The sequence below is a fragment of the Typopeltis vanoorti genome, chromosome 17 (genome assembly GCF_054136105.1).
Source record: "Typopeltis vanoorti isolate ZY-2024b chromosome 17, IOZ_Tvanoo_1.0, whole genome shotgun sequence".
NCBI classification, from domain to species: domain Eukaryota; kingdom Metazoa; phylum Arthropoda; class Arachnida; order Uropygi; family Thelyphonidae; genus Typopeltis; species Typopeltis vanoorti.
This window is the reverse complement of record NC_143565.1, coordinates 28,159,755-28,182,524: the sequence shown is the minus strand read 5'-3', so window position 1 is coordinate 28,182,524 and position 22,770 is coordinate 28,159,755. Positions and strand designations below refer to the sequence as shown.

The following is a 22,770-nucleotide window of genomic DNA, read 5'->3' as shown; positions in this document are numbered from 1 at the left end:
TTAATTCTTGTGAATGGGACTCTAGTAAGTCAATGACATCATTTTCATTCATGTCCAATTGTAGTGCATTGCCAATATCCACCATAGCTTTTCTGGTTTCGGCGATGTCTTCTGTGAAGCCACGAAAATCATCACAGAGTTGAGGGCACAGTTTGTTCCACACTTCTTTAATTGTTGATTACTTCACTTCCTCCCAAGAATCAGCAATGTTTTTGATGACATCGTGGATGTTATAATTCTTTCAGAACTCTCTCAAGGTGATCACATTATCTTCCATAGCCCTGAATGCTTGCGGGAATGTACGCTGAAAGTAATAAGTCTGAAATGCAGAAATGACCCCCTGGTCCATTGGTTGTAGTAACAATGTAGTGTTCGGTGGTAAAAATATGACCTTTACATTAGGGTGTAATGTAAAGGTCGTATTTGTACTTTACCGTATTTGTTGTATTTTATTTTATTTTTTTGTATTTGTTGTATTTTTTTGTATTTGTTGCATTTTATTTTACTTTATTGTATTTGTTGACTTTAGATGACCCAGGTCATCTAAAGATGTTGGATGCAGGAGTATTGTCCAGCACAAGCAGAATTTTAAAGAGAATTTTCTTTTATGAACAATAACATTCCACAGCAGGAATAAAACAGTTCAAGAACCAATCTTCAAACATGGCAAGTGCGACCCAGGTCCTTAAATTTGACTTCCAAATAACGGAAAGATCTGCTTTAATAATGTGGTGAAGTGCGAGTTTATTTACATGCTCGAAAGAAACTAGTTCCCGAATTATTAATTTAATTATTATCCTTATGTGGATCCTTGGGAGCCTGTTCGCAAGTACAGAATGCCATGAATCAGGTTGTCCGTAACCCAGGGACTGCCTGTATATTTAAGTTGTGTGTAAAATTAGCAAGGGACTATATGGGAAAGAATACTGAAAATAAATATCACAAAAATGGCCTGAAAGTTACTGAAAAAGCTTAGAAATATAAGTAACAGAAAAGAAAACAAAGATTATAATTTTAAAATTTCAAGTTACTTGGAACAACTTGAAAAATTATTTAATGAAGTAACCAGCAACAGAAAAGCATCAGAATTACCCATGAGGAAAACACTTCAATAGTCGAGATATAAAATGATAAAAATAAAAAAAAAAAACGAGAGAAGGTAGAGGAATTTGTTAACAAAGAAACCCTGGTTTTTCTTGATCTAAATATGAATAAATAGTAAATGAATCTCAGATACACAGAAATTATTTGGAAAAAATTTGGAAGAAAAATGTTTCTGTAGCTATAATAAGTACCTGATCTCTGCTCAGGATATGTCCTATATATAGCAATCAATTTTCACTGTAATAAAGATAACTATAATATGCTATAACAAATTCACTCATTATAATAAACTACAGCAAATCTCTGAACAACAAATTAAACAACAATGGCTTGGACCATTGTTATTTAATTTGTTGTTCAGAGATTATAAATGATATAGGAAATGGCTTAAAGGGAGATATTCAGTTGTTTGCTGATGATGCAAAGTTGGGTGGCGCAATAGAAAATCAAGCTGATATTGAGAGTTTGCAGGATGATTTAAATAAGCTGGTAAAATGGGCAAAAGATAATGGATGTCAGTTCAATGTGGAAAAGTGTAAAGTCATGCATTTTGGGATTAAAAGATTGCCAGCTGCATACTGCATTGATGGAAAGGTACTCCAAGAGATTGATGAGGCTAGGGACTTGGGGGTGTTGGTGGATAGGGAGATGAAGTTCAGAGGACACATTGCTAAGGTGTCCAAGATTGCACATAGGATTACTTGGTTGCTGAGGAACACACTGACATCCAGAGATAAAGAGGTTATTATTCCCCTTTATAAAGCGTTGATACTTCCACATTTGGATTACTGTGCTCAGGTCTGGTCACCTGGATTCCTTGGAGATGGGGAGGCTGTGGAGAGGGTTCAGAGAAGAGTGACCAAGTTGGTGAGTGATGTAAAAAATGCTCCCTACATTGATACATTGAGAGCTTGTGGATTGCAGAGATTGGTTGATAGGCAAAGAAGAGGGGATATGATAGAAACATTTAAATTACTGAAAGGTTTTTATAGGATTGATGCAGGAGAAATGTTTCAGCTGTGTGATAGTGATGGAAGAACAAGAGAACCCTGGAAATTAAAGAAGAGTGTGGTTAACAAAGGTGTCAGAACGAGGTTTTTTGCCTGGAGGGTGGTGAATGAGTGGAATTCATTGCCTGACTTAGTTGTGAGCTTTTCGTCTGTAAATGAATTCAAGAAGAGATATGACAGATATTGTTTTGCTAGTTTGGGTCTCCCACGATGAGTCTACTGACTCCATGGAGATACCTGTAATAATAATAATAATAACACTCCGTGGGTATAATGCTATGCTAAACAAAACTTACTATAGCAAACTATCCACTATAGCAAGTTACATATCTGTGGTCCTTACAAGTTTTCCATAGTGAGAGTTGACTATATTATCACTATGTTCCAAGGAAAAATGTGCATAAATTCAGAGGCAAAGGTCACACAAAAGAAGTCTTATTGATTTATGTTATTACTGACTGTGATGTCAAACTGATGACACAACACAAGAAATACACGAGATCTGAACAGGAAAGTGACCACCTGAGCAGGATAAAAATGGGTATCCCATCCAAAACAAAAATGTGTACTCAAGTCCTGAATATAAAATCAAACTGACTACTAACTGAAATATGCAAATATTACTGGGGATAAAGTAAAGAAATTTGACAACAAGAACCAAACTTTAGAGAATGAGCATCAAAATCTGAAGGATCTTAAATAATTATTTAGCCAGGGAGGTGGAATAATTTCTTCAAGAACAGAAAATCAAAACCCTATGATGGATGTAGGAAAGAAAAGAAGAAATTTTACAAAACCTTCCTAGCTAGTAAATCAGGCATGTACTCTTAAAGAATCCAGAAAAAAATTTAGAACTAAGTAACATATAAAAGTAAATAATAAGTCATGAGGAAAAACATAGTACAATAGGTAGAAATCAAATCTCACAAAGTGATATAATAACTGAATATAAAGACATTTTTGAACTGGAGTAATTACTTTGAAAAAATTATTAGTCAGTTCAATTCTCTCTACAATAAACTTGCAGGGACCACAGAAACAATTTGTTATAGTAGACAGTTTTCTATAGTGAATTTCCTTTAGTGGAAGTTTGGTTGGGATTTTTCTTGGTAGTTTGCTATAATAAAAGTTTATTATAATGTTATTATGAGTGTTAACCCTAATAAGGTAACAAATGAGGTCAAAAATACAGTTACACTGATGAATAATTCTGAAGATTGGATTGCAAATGACTGGAGTAGAGCTCTCACTACCAAATACAACCTATCACTGAAGAATATTGTCCAGGCTACTAAACATAGACAGGTGATTTGGTTGCTGCAGAATGACCAGATTCATTGCAGTTTACACCAAGACTGTATGGTCTGAACAGCAGTGTTTTAGACTTTCAAGGTTTAGTAGGTGCTTTTGGTAGGTGCTGCCAATTGATGCCTATCTTAGTCAAAAAGGATACTGATAGCCCCCTTTTTTTAATGGACTTTAGTAATGAAACCTTAATTATGCTAGACTATCAGAGTGTCCTACACACACTCCATAATGCACATTCTAGAAAATGATGATGATTTTAATTATGTTTATTTTTAAACTAAGCAGATTAAGCAAAGTTACTTAACCTTATGCTGAGATTAGTGGATACATCACTTATTAATGTACTGCAAAAAAAGGAAGAAGCAAAGGTAAAAAAGGGGGGGAAAAGAATTTTTTTAATCTATTCTGCTGAAAGCAATGTGAGAGAAATGATTTGAGGATTAACTTAAAAAAATAACAGAAAGATATTTATAAATACACATTGAACTGCTGAAGTACTATCAAAAAGCAGCCAAAAATGACAAAGTAACATGTAAAAATCATAACAGTAAAAAACACCTATACTGCTGACCAGGCTAACAAAGTGGTAGCATAGTCACTTTTTGATCAACAGGTGGAAGTTCAAATCCCACCATGAGTAATGACGTTTGTGAACATTAGGTGGGAGATGAATTTCATCGCCCACTGGGAAACCACTGAAATTAGTGGAGGCTGGAATGGTGTAAAATAAAGCTGCGTGTTTGATCTCTGGAGCAGGGTTCCAGATTATATTGAAAAATAAAATATTAAAAAAACATTAACTGACCACCATACTCATGTACTATAGGTTCATAACCCTTTATGAGAGTCACACAAAACATTTATATATCATGCCTCCAGGCACAGGTGCTACTCCATACACAATGCATAATTTAACTCATTTTTTCTGTTCCTTTTAAATAGTTTTTTTAACAAAAAATAAAAAGAAGTTGAAACTTTTCTTAACCTCTTGTTATGGGGTAACAGGGGGGGGGGGGAATTCTTGGGATATTCTGTATGCTTAATTGAAGCTTAAGAATATATATTTTCCTATGGCAATGAAATTAATCTTATATAACTTATCTTATATAACTCAGTTATAACATAACTCAAAAACTTTTTTCTACCCATGAATGGCATCTTAAACAAAATAACAGGCATTCATTTTAGATGAGGAAGAAAAGAATTCTTAAGCTGAACAAAAAAATCTAAGAAATACTTAATACCTACTATTAACAATTTTTTTTGCACAAATAGCTGCAGGTGAGTCTGGAACTTCTTTTAAAAAAGACTTGCCTTCATCACAGCTTCTTCCTAAAATAGGAGGGAAAAAAAGTCAAACCGATAAAAAAAATAAAAAAATAAAAATTAAAATTAAAAAAAAATTGAGTACAATCAGCTTTCAGTATGCAAAACAGATAGGGACTGCCAGAATATATTGTTAAAATGGATAGTTTACTACAGTGAATTTCCTTTAAAATAGCTTTTTGCCCATGGAACTTTAGTCAAGACTTTCCAGTAGTTTGTTATAGTGAATGAATCTGTTATAATGGTGTTTGCTATAGTGAGAGCTATCTGTAAAAAAATCATGAAGATCAAGAATTAAAAGTTATGCTGTATTAGAAACAAATCACATTTAACACTTCCAATGTGTCAAAGAATGAGGCAGGCAACACTGCAAGCATATAGATATACTTACAGACACAAGCACACACACATGTATGTATGTATATATGAAATATATGTGAAAATATTTCTATATATATGTACTGGGGGGGGGGCTATGCCCCCTGATGCCCAATTCCCCGTGTTCCGGACTGGTAAGCTGGTTCTCCTTGAATTCTGATGACTGGAATTTTGACGACAAGGAAGACAAAATAAATTACAAATAGGAAAAGCAGGTTTAATGTTTAATGAAAATGTTAAGATGGTTTGGTCATGTGATGAGGAAGGAGGACGAATATGTGGGAAGAAGGGTCATGCAGATGGATTTACAAGGAAGGCGGAAGCGTGGGCGGCCAAAGAAGAGATGGAGGGAGCTGGTAGAAGAGGACTTGAGGGTGAAGAACTTGGATGTGGTAAGAGCCCAAGACAGGAAGGTGTGGAGGAGACGCATTATCAACAGTGACCCCACTTAAGTGGGAGAAGCTGCAGAAGAAGAAGAAGAGGAAAAGCAGGTTTAATGTGTTTGTAGCTGTACTGTAAATGGCTGTTGAGCAGCTGCTGCTCTTGTTTTAAGAGGGCACCAACAAAATGAGAAAGAATGATGACTGAAAGTTTACTAGAGTAATGCCCACAGAAGTACCTATAGAAAAGACACAGAGCCGAAAGAGTGCATCTGTGGGATCAAGGCTGAAATGAGTTTGTGAGAGATTTAAGGCTAAGAAAGCTGTTGATATGATGTGTTTATGCCAAGAGAAGCTGGAAGTAAATGTCAGTCCAAGCAGAAAGAGAGAGAGAGAGAGATGATCATGTCTGGTGATTTGTATATTATTGATGGTAAGGAAAGGTGAGGCTGAGATCCCTTTTGTAAGAGAAAAGACAGGATTCAGTTTTGGTGGCACTGAAGGTGATCAGGTTATCCCACTAAATGATGGTATGGGGGGTCAGAGTAGTTAAAGGTTTTGGTTGTAGATGATCTTGAAACTTGAGATGTTTGAGAAGTACATGGTTTGAAAGAGCAGAATGAATGGAATGTACTATCATCAGCCATGCTGTGGATAGGATTAATGGTTATTGAGAGAAGGCAATTTATGTATAAGAGAAAAAGGGTAGATTTTAGAATGGAGGCATTCCTGCATTGGTGGGAAAGCTTGAAAGTGGGGGGGGTTCCATCTCCATGACATGAAGTGACCTGAGAGCAAGCTGACAATTCAACTGCAGAGGGAAGTAGAGTGAAGGTAGCCAGTCTGCTAAGGAGACCTTGATGTCAAACATGCTCAAAAGCCCTGGATATGTCAAGGGTGACAGCAGATGTTTCTCCAAATCTTTCCATTACATGTGTCTATTGGTGGGTGATGTAAGCTGAGATCATCTGTGGAGACTGGGATCATCTGTGTCTAGACTGGCAGAACAAATACTTGTGGTCACTAATTAAATGTCTATGTAGTGCCGTTGACTGTTGATAAATTTCTCCATTATTTTGGAGAGAACTAAAGTGATGATGATTAGTCAGTAGTAGTAGCAGGCTTTTATATCTATTTTTTTTTTGGAATAGGTTGGATATATGCTTGCTTCCATTTGTTGGGATAAGTGCCAACTGAGTATAGAAGATTGAAGAAACAACAGAAGATAAGGGTTAGTTAGGAGTTAGTTTGGAGCACAATTCTTGAGTATAACTGGAAAGATGCCATCAGCACTAGAAGAGGTTTTAGTATACAAGTTATTTAGTATTCTTCTTATGCCTTTTGCTGAAAATCCACAGCAGACATATGGTGCTCAGTTACTGGCATGATAGAAGGTGATTTGTTTTTGTCATCTATGCAGGAATTGGAGGAAAAGAGTGATGCCAGGAGATCAGTTTAATCTTTGGATGTTTAATCTATTTGGATAGGAAGCAAGTTTTCTGCTACTGGTCTCTTTGAAATTGGATTTGGATTAGCTGATGGATGTTTCACATTTATTGGATGGTTCAGCACAAGCTGAATATGAACCTGAAATTCTTGTTGCAAGTCAACTACAGTAAGCTGAGTTTTTTTTTTCTTTTCTTCAACTGCTTTCATACATCTTCTGTTGAACTTGGATTTGGAAAGTGGAAGGATAAACCATGATGAGTCCTTGAACTCCCAGGTGTTCCATAATAATAATAATTTTAGGTAGAATGGGGGAATGAAAATAATTTTTGTAACTTGCTCAGTATTGGTATTCGAGTCAGAAAAGTAGAAGCAACAGCAGACAATGAAAGGAAGGGCAGCAGTTTTGCAGATCATCCCACTTGGTATATCTTTGCAGCACCAAAGGATCCACGACTGGATATTCTGTGTGAGTGGAAACCTGCACAGATTGTGATCTGAGTTACCAAGATGAGAGATGGCCTCTATGGTGTATCTAGAAGGAGATCTTGTTAAAAGAAAAAGATCAAGGGTATTGGGAAATGGAGAGAACTACATCTTCAGGTAGGAAGATTTATAATTACTTATATCAAAACATGCCATTGGAGCTGGAGACATTAAGTTAACTGGGAAGGTGACTTCACTATTTGGATAGCTGGATTGCTGATAGTTACAGAATGAGACAAGGAAACCGTGTGCCAGAGAAGATGAAGCAGGAGATTTTAAATTTGGCATTCTCTGGCAGGCAATGTCAGATTACATGTAGGCAGAGGTGACACTCTTGTGATGAAATGAATCATTAGGTGTGTAATTTGGGCATTTAAAGGTGGGCTGTGGCTGCAATTTGAATTTCTGAAAGTAGCAGGCAGTCTAGTCTAGTCTAGTCTGGATGACTGTAAGTGGTGATAAACATCATCTATGTTGGAGCTTATGCCATGGATATTTGTAAAGTGATGTGAAAGTGTTTTTTTTTTTTTTTTTTGTAGGGATTCTTGTGTGTTTTGAATATTGAGCTTTGTTGGATTTGCTTGACAGGTCAGTTCTTGAGGGAGGGAGTTTTTTTTTTTTTTTTTTTAACCAGTGTTCATTGTCATCATTTGTCTGTTTCATTTTTGGTTCCTTGTAAGATGAAAGAAAAAAATGGAACATGCAGTGAGAGGTGATAGACTCTTGCACATGAAATCCATATGCACAACGAAAAGTCTCCTTGACATAATGTGACCTCAATTGTGCCCTCCACATACTACTACTAAGCAGAATTATGTGCTAGTTGCTGGGAAGCCTCCTGATTCATTATTGATAGGTTCATGCCTATGTTCTATCTGACACATGGCTTATGGTATCACTGATATCCTTAATTTTTAAAAAAAATTTTTTATTGTTTTTTAATTATGATATCCTTAATATGGGAGAGGTTCTGGGTTTCTAAATGTCTGGGATATCCTTGAAGGGTATTACTCATATTGCATGGAGTAGAAAAGGGGAAAGGAAACCAGAACTCCTGATCTGGAGAAAAAACATAGCATCTACATTTCAGGCCTCCAATAGTCGGGATAGTGTTGGATGGAGGGATGAAGGTCATCTACTACCTAGTGGGTTTTGTTGGCATTTCCTGCAACTAGGAAGGTATCCTTTTGCATATATAAAAATATACATTTAATCATATTTATACATAGATAGTGGCATTGTGATGGATAGTGATACAGTGTGGATAGATGGAGGATTAAGTAATGTAACCAGTGGATGTGCACAGAATGGAGTGCCCTTTCATAACAAGTCCTTCAACTCCCTGGAGGTGCCATGCAATAATAATAGAAATATAGAAAGTATAATAACTAATAAATAAATAAATAATTTATTTATTTAGTTAGTTGGTTTCATTTATTTAGTTCCAGCCTTTAAACTAGTACATATTGGTACAGATATGTGGATGATATTTTTGCAATTTGAAATGGCTCATCCTCTGAGTTGCAATAATTTCTTTCCAGATTAAATGCATTTCATCCCAGGATCCAATTCATCTTAGAAAAAGAAATAAATAACCAAAATCGAATAGCCTTTTTAGATCTAATTCTTTGTCAACCAGATGGAAGCTTATAAGTTTCAATTTTTCAGAAGACGACTCATACAGGCCATTATATAGGCTCCACATGTGTTATATGGTTTCCACTCATACAGGCTGTAGATAATGGAGACAGAGAGTTGTGTAGTAGGTGTCCTCCCTCAATGAGTCTTTGGACTCCTAAGAGATGTCATGTAATAATAATAATATATCCATGCTGAAGATGATATCTGTTTACTTTCACAGAAACACCCAACATGTAGAACAAAAAACAACAACACCTGCAGAAACAGCCAAAAAAGTTGGTCTTAGGATAAATAAAAATAAAACAATGTTGATGAAAATAAATGCAAAGCAAAATAAACAAATAACGATAGAAGAAACACCACTTAAAGAAGTAGAACAGTTTATATACCTTGGTTCAATAATATCAATAAAAGGGGGAACTACAGAAGATACAGGAAAACCTCGATTAATGTAAATTTGATATTCGTGATAATCAGTTAGCGCGAATGAGTGAAATGATACTATTTCCCACTTTAAGCAAGTGAAAAAGCTGGAAGTCATTAAGAGATATGAAAGTGGTGCTAGTAATACAATAATTGTGCAAGACCTGGGGTACAGCAAGTCTACAGTTTAGACTATATTAAATAAGAGCAAAGAATACAAAGAACAAGGAAAAGTTCCTACTGCTTCTTTAAGCATACAGATCATCAAAAATAGAAGTCATTTAATAATCAAGATGGAACATCTATCACTCTAGATTGAGGATTATAGCCAAGAAAGAATACCTCTTAGTACAGGGAATAATCAGGCAAAAGCTCTCAATATTTTTACCTCATTGAAAGAGACCAAATTTCAAGAGGAATGTGAAAAGCTTTACTGTGAGTTTAGGATAGTTTGATTGTTTTAAAATCAAACTGGACTGTATAACGTGAAAATAACTGGGTAATCTACTAGTGTTAATAAAGATTCTGCAGCCAAGTTTCCTGAAGAATTGCAAAGGATGATTCAGGAGAGTGATTATGACGATCGGCAAATATTCAACGTCAATGAAATTGGTCTCATTTGGAAGTGTATGCCAACAAAAACTTTCCTAGCTAAAACTGAATCATCTCAGCCAGTATACAAAGCATATAAAGATCATCTTACGCTTTTATTAGGAGGCAATGCAGAAGGCAACTTTAAGCTCAAGCCTATGTTAGTTTATCGTGGGCAAAATCCAAGATCTAACATTATTGAAGAAATCAGCACAATTGGAAAAGAACTTGGATTTAATGAACAGGATAATAAAGATATGAAAAACGTGCTCAATTCCCATTCAGAACATTTAAGCGAGAATGATCTCTTTCAACAAGAAGAAGTGTGCATATGAAGAAGAAGATAAGGAGTGAGAAGAAGAAGAGAATGCTATGACTAAGAAGTTAACTGCAAAAGAACTTGAGCTAGTTTTCAATAACCTTGAGTATGCTAAGTATATTTTGTTTGATGCTGATCCTGATATAGTAGGAAGCTTTGAAGTCCACTGAAATCTTGATAAAGCGAGCGCCAGCTATTGCAAACTGCATGATAAGATGAAAAAGTTAAGCACGATTCAAAACATCTTAACTTAATTTTTTTTTGTAAAAAAATAGCTCAATCAAATATTTAGACATTAAGTAAAAATTTAAGATATTGATTTTTTATCCTCTAATATAGCTTATACTGTAATTTTTTTCCCCAAATTTATGCTAACTGATAGATTAATTATAATTATTCCTATTGTTTATTGCATTTGCTTAACGTGATTTTGCTTAGCTCGCATTAATTGATGGATTAATTAATCATGTTAAGCGAGGCTTTCCTGTATAAATAGAAGGAAACAGCTGACTTATTCAACTTTCAACAACTTAGAAAGATTTGGAAAAACAAGAACTTGTCTATAAAAACTAAAATGAGAATATTTAACTCAAATGTAAAAGCAATACTAATGTATGGATATCAGAAACATGGACGTTAAACAAAAAGATAGTTAACAATATCCAGGTCTTCCAAAACAAGTGTTTAAAAATGACACTGGAAATATATTGGCCAAAACAGATATCAAACAAAGAACAATGGCAGAGAACAAACCAGAAACTCATGTTGCAACAGATATGAAAAAGAAAATGGAGGTGGTTGGGACATGTGTTGAGGAAAGAAGATAAAATAATAGTAAAGCAGGTTTCTAGGTTGGAATCCACAGGGTAAAGGAAGACGGGGAAGGCCAAGAGAAACATGGAAAAGAACAATACTGAAAGAAATAATAAATATTAATAAAAACTGGAACCAAATAAAAGCAGAAACAAAAAACAGAGTTTGATGGAAAATGGTGGTGGAAGAGCTATGCTCCCAGACAGAGTGAAGAGGATTAAGTAAATAAATAATATTCATACTAAATCTCACCACCACCATCCTAGTCAAAAGGCTGGAACTTTTAAGACCTTATCACACTATGAAGGAACTCATTCTTTATGCTCTTCAGACAAACTTTTACAGAAAGAATTACAACATATTAAATCCAACTTTTTATCAAATGGTTTAAGGATTCTATCACCAAAAAAAAGGTTTTAACATTTATGGTGCAGAAGAAATAGCTCACATTCCTATCCCTTATGTGCAAGTCATTTCTGAATGCATAAAGAAAAAGTTTTAAAATTAGTGAATTTTTTTTGTAGCCTTTTGCCCCATTAGAAAAATCTCCACCTTTCTTGCTTCTCCTAAAGACAAGTTCCAACCTCTAGGTTTTCCAGGCATCAACCAGATTCCTTGCTCTTGCAGCTTATCTTGGAATAAACCAGAAGATCTGCTTTTATTTGTCTAGAAGAACACAAGTTTTATATTAAATACCATGGGCCTCAGCAGTCTGGACTTGCTGTGTGCACAAAACAGTTTATTGGAACAAGACAGGAGTCCTTCATAAAAGTCATTTTCTCAGAGAATGTCTTTTTACACACACACACACACACACACACACACACACACACACACACACACACACACACACACACACACACACAACTGTTTCAGTTGTGTGTGTGTGTGTATTTAGTTAAGAAATTTTTGACCATTTGCAAATTGTTTTTGAATTTTTTAGAATTGTTTGTTATTGTTTAATCACCATTCTATAATCATGTATACTGAAGATGCCCACTTAGGACAAAAATTTTACAATGAGTTATCCTCCATTTTTATAGTTATTATTATTATGCCAACTCACAGTATTCCATTACTGAAACAAAGAGGGGGGGGTTAAATATTATACTATTAATATATGATACAAGTGTGTGCATGTTAAAAAAATTAATGAAAAAGTATGGAATACAAATTAAAAATGAAAAATTAAGAATAACTGGATGTGCTGATGATATAATCTTACTAGAGGAAAATGAATATGATTTACAAAGATTAATAAGTACATTCAATAATGCAACAGAAAAGAAAAATATGAAGATATCAACAGAAAAAAAAAATTAAAACCATAGAAAACTCATAAGATGTAAATCAAAAATCAATGAAAATATAATTGAACAAGTTAGTAAAATAAATATTTAGAAATAGAACTAAATAACTATGGCATCACCCATAATGAAATACAAGAACAAGTAATGAAAGTTAGTAGAATATCTGGATGTCTCAACAGCCTAACCTGGAATAAGAACATAAGAATCTACAGAGAAGTTGTCAGACCAGTGCTAACCTATGTAGTAGAAATGTGCAGAAATTACCAAAATTAGACAAATCGATGAAACCACTGCAATGAAAACATTCAGAAAAACTGAAAATGTAATAATATTAAGCAAAATGAGTAACTCACAAATTCAGAAAAAATTGAGTTGTTCAAGTGATACTTGTGCCACAATGATGAGAACTGTCAAAAATACAAGGATAAATGAAACAATTAAAATAAAATGAGCCACATGATGGTATAAATAGCAAGATATAGTGATAAGTTTTAACAAGGGAATACCGTGAGCAGACATATAAATACAAAAAATTATTTAAATTACGTAAAAAGATTATTTAATAGTATAATTTTCACCTGCGTGTCACAGGCATCTTCAGTACATTTTCAGCTAAAATTAAACAACTGTCTAAAACTTTTAATTTAAAGGATTTTATTCAGTGTACTGTTTGTGAAATGTATGCTTTGAGAAGAGCAGGTGGAGTCTGGTTAGACAACGATAGTGGAGTGAATGTGAATGTGCAGAAAGTGAGAATGTAGAAAATAGTGATATGCGAGGTATGAATAGTGATAATTGCAAGGTAGTACCAGATAACTGTGAGAGTGACGTTGAAAGTGAGAATGAAGGTAAACATACAGAACGATGAATGAATTAATGGATAATAAAAATGATGAGACAGATGCAATGAGTGAGATTGCACGGTTACGTGGAGCGATACACAGGGCAAATCAGCAGCTGGAGCGTTGGCAAAAATGTTTACCGAACGTACCAACTAATAAACAGCAAAAGTATGATAAGAAAAATAAGAGTATGATAGTGAGTTTAAACAAAATGAAAGAGCGAGTGTTGTATGGAGATTCTTTAGTAAGAGGTGTGACAGATGAGAGTTTAACAAAATCGTACCAACCTGGTGCGAACGTTAAGGATGTAAGCAAGTCAATTAGAATGATTTGAAAGGAAACAAAATGACTATGAGAGAGGATTGGCAGGAATTACTTGAGGTAGCAAAAGAGAAGGGTGAGAGAGTTAGGATGGGTTGAGTCTGTTGCCACAGCATGACAGTGAAGAGTATAGAAGGAGGGCCAAAATTGCTAATGACTTTATGCACGGATTATGCAGGAGGAGTGGTGTGGAATTTGTGGATGTGTGGAGCGAGTTTGATGGGTGAAAGGATTTATATAAGATGGATGGTTTACATTTGAATGGATTTGGTGTACAGAGACTTGAAAAGGTGTTGTTGAATGAAGTGGAAGTGCAAACTCAGGGAAACTAGAGTTATTAAGGGGGGGGGGGAGTAGATATATGCAGACTTTAGGGAGACAGTTGAGTGTATGAATGTGTGTAATATACCCGAGCGAGTACGAAAGACAACAAATCAGAATGTGATAGTTAGTATAATAGGGATGGGACAAATGGACTTCTGCAATTCATGCATACTAATACCAGAAGTGTATTAGGAACAAGAAGGAAGAATTTTTGGCCTTGGTTGGCACTTCCAGGCCACAGGTTATTGGCATTAGTGAAACATGGCTGACAGAAGATGATATAGCTAGTGGGATTGAATGTGAGGGGTATGGTGTGTTCAGGAGTGACAGGGAGAATAAAATGGGGGGAGGAGTGTTATTGATGATAGCTGATGAGCTACAACCAAGGAGAATAGAAGTGGAACTGTAGGATAAAGAAAAGAGCACATTTGAGGCTATTTGGTGTGAGATTGAGGCTAGCAGAACAAAATATACAGTTGAGTGCTGCTATAGACCAGGTTAGATGGTGGAGATAGTATGCATAAACAAATAGAAGAAATGAGTGGAAGGAGGGTAATTATTATGGGAGATTTTAACTATGGTAACATTGATTGGAAGGAGGAGAGGACACATGGAGGAAGGAATTGGATTTTATGCGGTTATTAAGGAATAACTATCTGTGACAGCATGTAATGGAAAATACTAGGGGTCAGAGAGTGCTTGACCTAGTAATTGCATCTGAGAATTTGGCTGTAACGAATATGACCACGATGCCACCAATTGGTGAGAGTGATCATAGGGTCTTGACTTGGGAGGTGACTAAAGGTGTGGAATTTACAATTAAGACAGGGTACATGTGGAATTATCGGGCTGGTAAGTATGATAAGCTTAGGAGTTTGATTGGTTCAGTGCCATGGCATGTAAAACTGCAAGGGCTGGATGTTGATAGTGCATGGGAGGCGGTTAAGAAGTGTTTGCATGAGGCATTGGCTGACTGTATACCTAGAGTCCGAATAATAAATCAAGTAGGGGTTAAATGGATGAATAACACCATTAGGCTTGAGCTGCAAAAAAAAAGAAACAACTGTGGAAGGAATTTAAGAAGAAAGGTGAAAGGCAGGCACATGAACAGTATAAAGCGCAGGCCAGAAGGGTAACGAGTGTGGTAAGAAAAGCAAAAGCAGATTATGAAAGAACATTAGCCATGCAGGCTAAAGAGAATCGCAAAGTTTTTTCGATATGTTGCAAGTAAAAGAAAAAATGTATATGGCAGAATGGTTTTAAAGAATGCCGATGGCAGGGAGGTAACTGAATCAGTTGATATAGTGGGATTACTGAGCGAGCACTTTGCAAGAGTATATCATCCAGATGGTGACATTGCAAGAATGAATGAACCAATAGCTTATATGGGAATTGTGGTGAATGAAGTGGAGGTGAATAGTCTATTACAAAACCTCAATGTCAATACATCTGTGGGATTGGATGGTATACCAGCTCGTGTCATACGTGAAGCGGCTAAAGAATTGTCAGTGCCCTTGACCATTTTGTTTAATTTGAGTCTCGGGTCTGGGTTAGTCCCGAGGGGGTGGAAAGAGGGGAAAATAGTTCAACTGCATAAAGGAGGTTCCAAGACTGCTGTTGTAAATTACAGATTGATCAGCATATCAGGAATCATTGTCAAGGTCTTGGAGAAAATAGTCAAGAGAAAAATACAGGATTGGATAGATGAAAATGGGATACTGTATGGGGGACAGCATGGTTCTGTGAAGGGTAGATCATGCCTCAGTAACTTGCTCACGTTTTATAACACAGTGATGGCCAAACTGGATAAGGGTAATGGGTTTACAGTGATTCTACTGGACCTTGCTAAGGCCTTGAACAGGATATCACATGGAATTCTAATCAGTAAACTGCAGCATATGGGGATGGTGAGATGGATAGGAGGGTGGTTGATGGAAATATCAGAGAGTGGTTTATTCAGGAGTAGAGTCCAAAAGACGGCCTGTGACTAGTGGTGTGCTGCAGGGTTCTGTTCTTAGACCACTACTTTTCAATTTATTCATTAACGATATAGGAAAGGATTTGAGAGGAAGTGTTCATTTGTTTGCTGATTATGCAAAGCTGTGTAGAGCAATAGTGAGTGCACAGGATGTCAAAATTTTACAAGATGATTTGGATAGTCTGGAGGACTGGGCTAAGGAGAATGGATGTCAATTTAATGTGGCAAAGTGTAAGGTTGTGCATTTTGGGATGAAAAGATTAGCAGCAGTATATTACATTGGTGGAAATGTACTCCAGGAGATTGACGAGGCCAGGGATTTGGGAGTGTTGGTGGATAGGGAGTTGAAGTTTAGGGGGCACATTGCAAAAGTGGCTAAATCAGCTCATTCAAATCACTTGGTTGCTGAAAATACTTTAACAAGCAGAGACAAACAGGTTATTGTTCCTCTGTATCGAGCCTTGATAAGACCCATCTAGACTACTGTGTCCAGATTTGGACACCAGGGTTTCTTCTTGATGGGGAGGAGGTGGAGAGGATCCAGAGACAAGTGACCAAGATGATAGCAGGTCTATGGAATGAACCTTATGAGAACAGGTTGAAAATTTGTGGGTTGCAGAAATTGGTTGATAGGCAGAAAAGGGGTGATATGATTGAGACATTCAAATTACTGAAGGGTTTCTATAAGATTAATTCAGAATATATTTTTGAGAATAAGACTGGTTGTGGGAGGACTGGTGGGGGGGCATACATGGAAGCTGGGCAAGAGTGTGGTTAGCAAGGGTTTAGAGCTAGGTTTTTTACTTGGAGAGTGGTGAATGAGTGGAATAAGCTGCCAGTGTCTGTTGTGGGTGCCATGACTGTGAATGAGTTCAAGGCGAGGTATGATAGATACTGTGTGAATGTCAAATAGTTGTTCTTGACATGATGTCAGGGCCTCCCTCGATGAGTCTAAGGACTCCTTGGAGTTGCCTGTAATAATAATAATAATAATAACTGACAATTCCAAAATGCACCACCTAAGTAGCTAATGTAAGATAACTAAAAAGGTCAATAAATTTCCTAACTAAAAAAAAAAAAAAATTATATCAATAAAAAGTTAAGAGAGATTAGCTGATTTATAAAGTACTATCTCCCATAAATGGGATAGACGTAAACCATTGGATCTGTTTAAGTTAGGAGAGTGAAGTAAAGTTTCACATGTTTCTTTAAAAACCCGTTCCATAAGGAAACGACTTTTGTGAAGGACTCTTGTCTTTTTCCAATGAACTCTGTGTCTAGTGATGATGGCAAGTTCTGCAAGTCCAGACTGTTCAGGTTGAAGGTATTGAATATAAGATTGGTGTTCTTCTAGCCAAATAGAGGCAGATCTTCTTGTTTGTCCGAAATAAGATAATCCACAAGAGCAAGGAATCTGGTAAACACCTGGATAATTAAGATGTGGAAGCCTGTCTGTCCTTAGAAGAAGTGAGAAAGGTGGAGATTTTTCTGAATGGTCGAAAGGCAACAAAAATATTCAGTGGTTTTAAAACTTTTGCTATACGTTCACTACTGCCTTGTACATAAGGGATAGAAATGTACATCGTTTCTTCTGTATTTGAAGAGGAAGACATTAAAACTACTCAAAGCTCTTTTGATGAAGGAATTCTTATATCCATTAGATAGAAAGGAAGAAATAATATATTGCAGTTCTTTCTGTAATAGAACATCTGAAGAACAAAAGGAGTGGGCCCGATTAACCAGTGTTTTAATAGTTCCTGCATTTTGTTAAATCTTGAATGAAAGGTTTAAATTCTCATAAAACATTTCATTCTGGATTTAACTAGGATACAAATAAATTTTCTTAAAGAAGTACTTGTATATAAGTATAAATGAAATTGTAAATAATGTATTAGTCCTTGTTTTGTGAAGTCCTCTGTTTTGCTATATTGTTAACTGTCCTATGTATAACCGAAAGGAATCTGATGTTTGTGAGAATTATATTAGAACAGGAAAGGTTAGATCCTTTGAAATAATCGGCTTCAAAGTAACTGAAGTAATCGGCTTAAAGACATAACCCGAGGCAGTTGCGAGGTCCAAGGTGCATGCAAGACATCCATGTGGAGAACATATCAAGAAGAAGATAGTACCCAGTGCAAGGGATCTCGCCCTATGTCACTGATTCCACTCGTGCCGAGTGGAATCAGTGACATAGGGAGAGAGCAGAAATGTGGGGTATAAGAAGCTTAGTGGTGTGGGCTTGAGGCTCTTTTTTCTCTTCATCTCCCTTTGGCTACCGGTAGAAGTGGCACGAGCGGTCGGAAAGGATGATGGTCAGTGGCGGCGGTCCAGTCCAGGCATATCTACATTACAGCTAGACAGTCAGTGAGAACCGAAGCTTCATGCCGAATCATGAGGACCTGTCCAGGCAGAGCAGTCTCACCCACATCGGCAAGAGGGTGACTCGTGAATGTAGTCACTAGAGGGTCATATCTGAAGACAACAGGCCGTAGAATGAGGTAACAAGCCATGTGCTCACAAAGGACTGATCTGGAGAAGATACCAGCATGAACCAGATGTTCGATAATTTAAAATCTTTCTAATTCCATTGTATTCTGAACTAAGCTGAAGTGCAGAAAGGTGCTGATATATTATGTGATAGGACTTGCTAATTAGTAACAGGACTCTAGTACTTAACCTATCAATAAATTACTGTAACTCTAAAAGAGGCACAGTAGTAGAGTTTGACATTGAATTGTTGAGGTATGCCATTGTCTGTCAGCCTTAGCTGAATGAGATAATCGCTAGCTTAATTGTGTTACATAAGTAGAAGCAGGACAACTTAAATTTGATATTGTCTCATAATGTGATGTATTGATTGTAGTTCTATTTTGTCTAGTTAATAATTGTTATGTGCAAGTGCAATTCAGTTTAGTTAAGTGAACTGTTGATAAATGTACAACGAGCTAAAGAATGAATAAACATTCATGTTTTCTTTACCTTATAAAATAGCCTGATCTCTAAAATGAATGCACCACTCACTAAAATCACAACCTGTATGAATTCAAATGCGGGGATCGGCTACGACTGCATGTAGAAAAAGTTTCTAAAGATTTGTAATTGTTTGCTAGATTCTAGAATCATAACATAGTCTGTGTGTTAACTCCATGACAAGGAGATTTCTCTTGTATAGGAAATAAGATGGCGCAGCGTTATCAAACAAATTTTTCTTAATTCTGAAAGGGGGTTAATTCTGGAATTTGCATTCAAAGAGGCTTGCCTCTAGCCTGAGAGAGACTCTTTGTCTGCTGAGCTTTGCACGAAGGAACGGCCACCGAAGGGATAGGATTTAGCTAAAGCAGATTATAGTAGCAGAGGGGTCAAGGATAGATAAATTACTATATTTGCAGGTACATCGAACAATTTTCGAACGGAGTTGAGTAAGGATAAGGGAGAGGATTTCTAGCATACCATGAAACACTAAAATGTAAGAAAACAATAATAGCATGAAACTAACAATTTTGACTGGGATGGTGATGAGATTCAGCATGGATATAATGGCCTGTATGAGTCTTCTTTCTATACACTGAAAAATGTAGGTTACCATCTGGTTGGCGAAGAATTAAAAGATCTAAAAAGGCTAACTGCTTATTTGATTCTACTTCTAGGGTAAACTGAATCCTTGGATGAAGTGCATTTAACTTAGAGAGAAACTGTTGAAGTTCATCAGAAGAGCCATTCCATATAGCAAAAATGCCATTGACATATCTGAACCAATGAGTAGGTCTGGGTGAAATGTTGTCAAAGATACATTGTTCAAAGTGTTCCATGAAACAGTTGGCAATAGCAGGAAAAAGAGGATTGCCCATTGCTGTTCCTTCAATTTGTTGATACAACTTATTTTTAAAGGAAAAATAGCCAGAATGGATTACAAAATCAAATATTTTTACAATGTCTGAAGGAAATTCCTGTTGCAGTAATTCAATGCTTTCAGATAAAGGAACATCTGTAAATAAAGAAACAACATCTAAACTGATCATGATATCTGAAATGTCCAAATGAAGATCTGAAATTTTATTTTTGAAATCCAAAGTATTTTTTATATAAGTATCAGTTCTTCTAGTTTCGCCTGTAACATGCAGGCAAAAATTATACTATTAAATAATCTTTTTATGTGAGTTTTTCCGTTATTAATTTTGTATTTATATGTCTGCTCATGGTATTCCCTTATTAAAACTTATTTCGAGACTTTACAGAGAGTCTAGTTCCAAACAATGTGCTAGATACGGTGAATTATTGGTAAAGAAGGCTAAATGCATTAACAGAATAATATTCCTAAAGCATTGTAAGATGGCTCAGGTTATTCCTACCTGCTGTAAAATAAAAGACGTTTTTAGGTATCAAAGAGCTCATCAGATCTATTTAAAAGCTAGTACGTCTCTATAAATTATCAGCTACACGAAGCTAAAAAATCTCTAGCCCTCTTAAATAGAGGAATTATGGACATCAAGAATCAACGCTCTAGAATCTGTTTTAACGGCTGAAACTTTTAACACTATATTGCGCATATCTTCGAATTCTTACCTAAAGGTTTTTAATGATTCTCGTGATAAGTTAAAATGCAAGTTTGAATCACTGGTCAGCCTGCCTAGATCACATACTAATGTTATTGATACAGATAAAGTAGTTATTAATGTTTCCAGACATCCACTAACAGACAGTGAACGTTTTGTTTTCTCAAAAGGAAAAGGATATGATTTTGCCGTTGCGCTGAATAAGGTGCCCCTGATAGATTTTTTTCATAACATAGACAGAGGTAGTCAATCCTTATCACAAAAAAAGCGCCAACAATTTACGTTTTGAATGTGCAAAAATTCTTTTTAATGCCAAGCCTCCTCGTCCTAATCCTTCTTACTCTGAATTTAAAGCGCTGAAATCACTGAAGAATAATAATAATTTAATTATTACAAAAGCTGACAAAAGGGAAGGCTGTAGTTATTCAAGATAGGAAAGAATATGAGAGAAAAATGTCTCTATTACTCTGCGACTATTCAACTTATAGGCCTCTTACATCAGATCCTACCGGGAGTCAATTGAAGAGACTTAATTCTCTTATAGATAATGTATCTATATGGGATGACTTAAAACCTTCTTCGGTTGTCCACCTAGATTGTATGGTCTTCCAAAAGTTCATCAACAAAAATTGAGGCCAGCTGTAGATTGTATAGGTTGTCCCACTTACAAAATTTCAAAATTTTTATCAAATTTACTCACTTCTTCAACTAGAAGAACTGATACTTATATAAAAAATACCTTGGATTTCAAAAATAAAATTTCAGATCTTCATTTAGATGTTTCGGATATCATGATCAGTTTAGATGTTGTTTCTTTATTTACAAATGTTCCTTTATCTGAAAGCATTGAATTATTGCAACAGGAATTTCCTTCAGACAGTGTAAAAATATTTGATTTTGTAATACATTCTGGCTATTTTTCCTTTAAAAATAAGTTGCATTAACAAATTGAAGGAACAGCAATGGGCAATCCTCTTTTTCCTGCTATCGCCAACTGTTTCATGGAACACTTTGAACAATGTATCTTTGACAACATTTCACCCAGACCTACTCATTGGTTCAGATATGTCGATGGCATTTTTGCTATATGGAATGGCTCTTCTAATGAACTTCAACAGTTTCTCTCTAAGTTAAATGCACTTCATCCAAGGATTCAGTTTACCCTAGAAGTAGAATCAAGTAAGCAGTTAGCCTTTTTAGATCTTTTAATTCTTCGCCAACCAGATGGTAACCTACATTTTTCAGTCTATAGAAAGAAGACTCATATAGGCCATTATATCCATTCTGAATCTCATCACCATCCCAGTCAAAAGGCAGGAACTATTAAAACACTGGTTCATCGGGCCCACTCCTTTTGTTCTTCAGACAATCTATTACAGAAAGAACTGCAATATATTATTTCTTCCTTTCTATCTAATGGATATAAGAATTCCTTCATCAAAAGAGCTTTGAGTAGTTTTAATGTCTTCTTCTTCAAATACAGAAGAAATGATGTACATTTCTATCCCTTATGTACAAGGCATTAGTGAACGTATAGCAAAAGTTTTAAAACCACTGAATATTTTTGTTGCCTTTCGACCATTCAGAAAAATCTCCACTTTTCTCACTTCTCCTAAGGACAGGCTTCCACATATTAATTATCCAGGTGTCTACCAGATTCCTTGCTCTTGTGGATTATCTTATTTCGGACAAACAGGAAGATTTGCCTCTATTCGGCTAGAACACCAGTCTTATATTCAATACCTTGAACCTGAATAGTCAGGACTTGCAGAACATGCCATCATCACTAGACAGAGTTCATTGGAAAAAAACAAGAGTCCTTCACAAAAGTCGGTTCCTCATGGAAGGGTTTTATAAAGAAACATGTGAAACTTTACTTCACTCTCCTAACTTAAATAGATCCGATGGTTTACATCTATCCCCTTTATGGGAGATAGTACTTTATAAATCAGCTAATCTCTCCTAACGTTTTATTGTATATATAATTTTTTTTTTTAGTAAGGAAATTTATAGACCTTTTTAGTTATCTTACATTAGCTACTTAGGTGGCACTTTTTGGAATTGTCAGTTATTGTTTAATTTTAGCTGAAAATGTACTGAAGATGCCTGTGGCATGCAGGTGAAAATTATACTATTAAATAATCTTTTTACGTGAGTTTTTCTGTTATTAATTTTGTATTTATATAGTGATGATATACTGATGGGAAAACAACCACT

General features: G+C 35.7%; 1 protein-coding gene across 1 annotated transcript in view; it reads right to left on the bottom strand.

The window, feature by feature from the left end:
• The window catches only part of Nubp1 (NUBP iron-sulfur cluster assembly factor 1), a 192,854-nt gene that overhangs the window by 6,750 nt on the left and 163,334 nt on the right, over window positions 1–22,770 (bottom strand). The window contains exon 10 of the mRNA XM_090406875.1: window positions 4,671–4,754. Coding sequence (XP_090263001.1) covers window positions 4,671–4,754 — 84 coding nt within the window. The remainder of the gene's footprint in view (window positions 1–4,670; window positions 4,755–22,770) is intronic.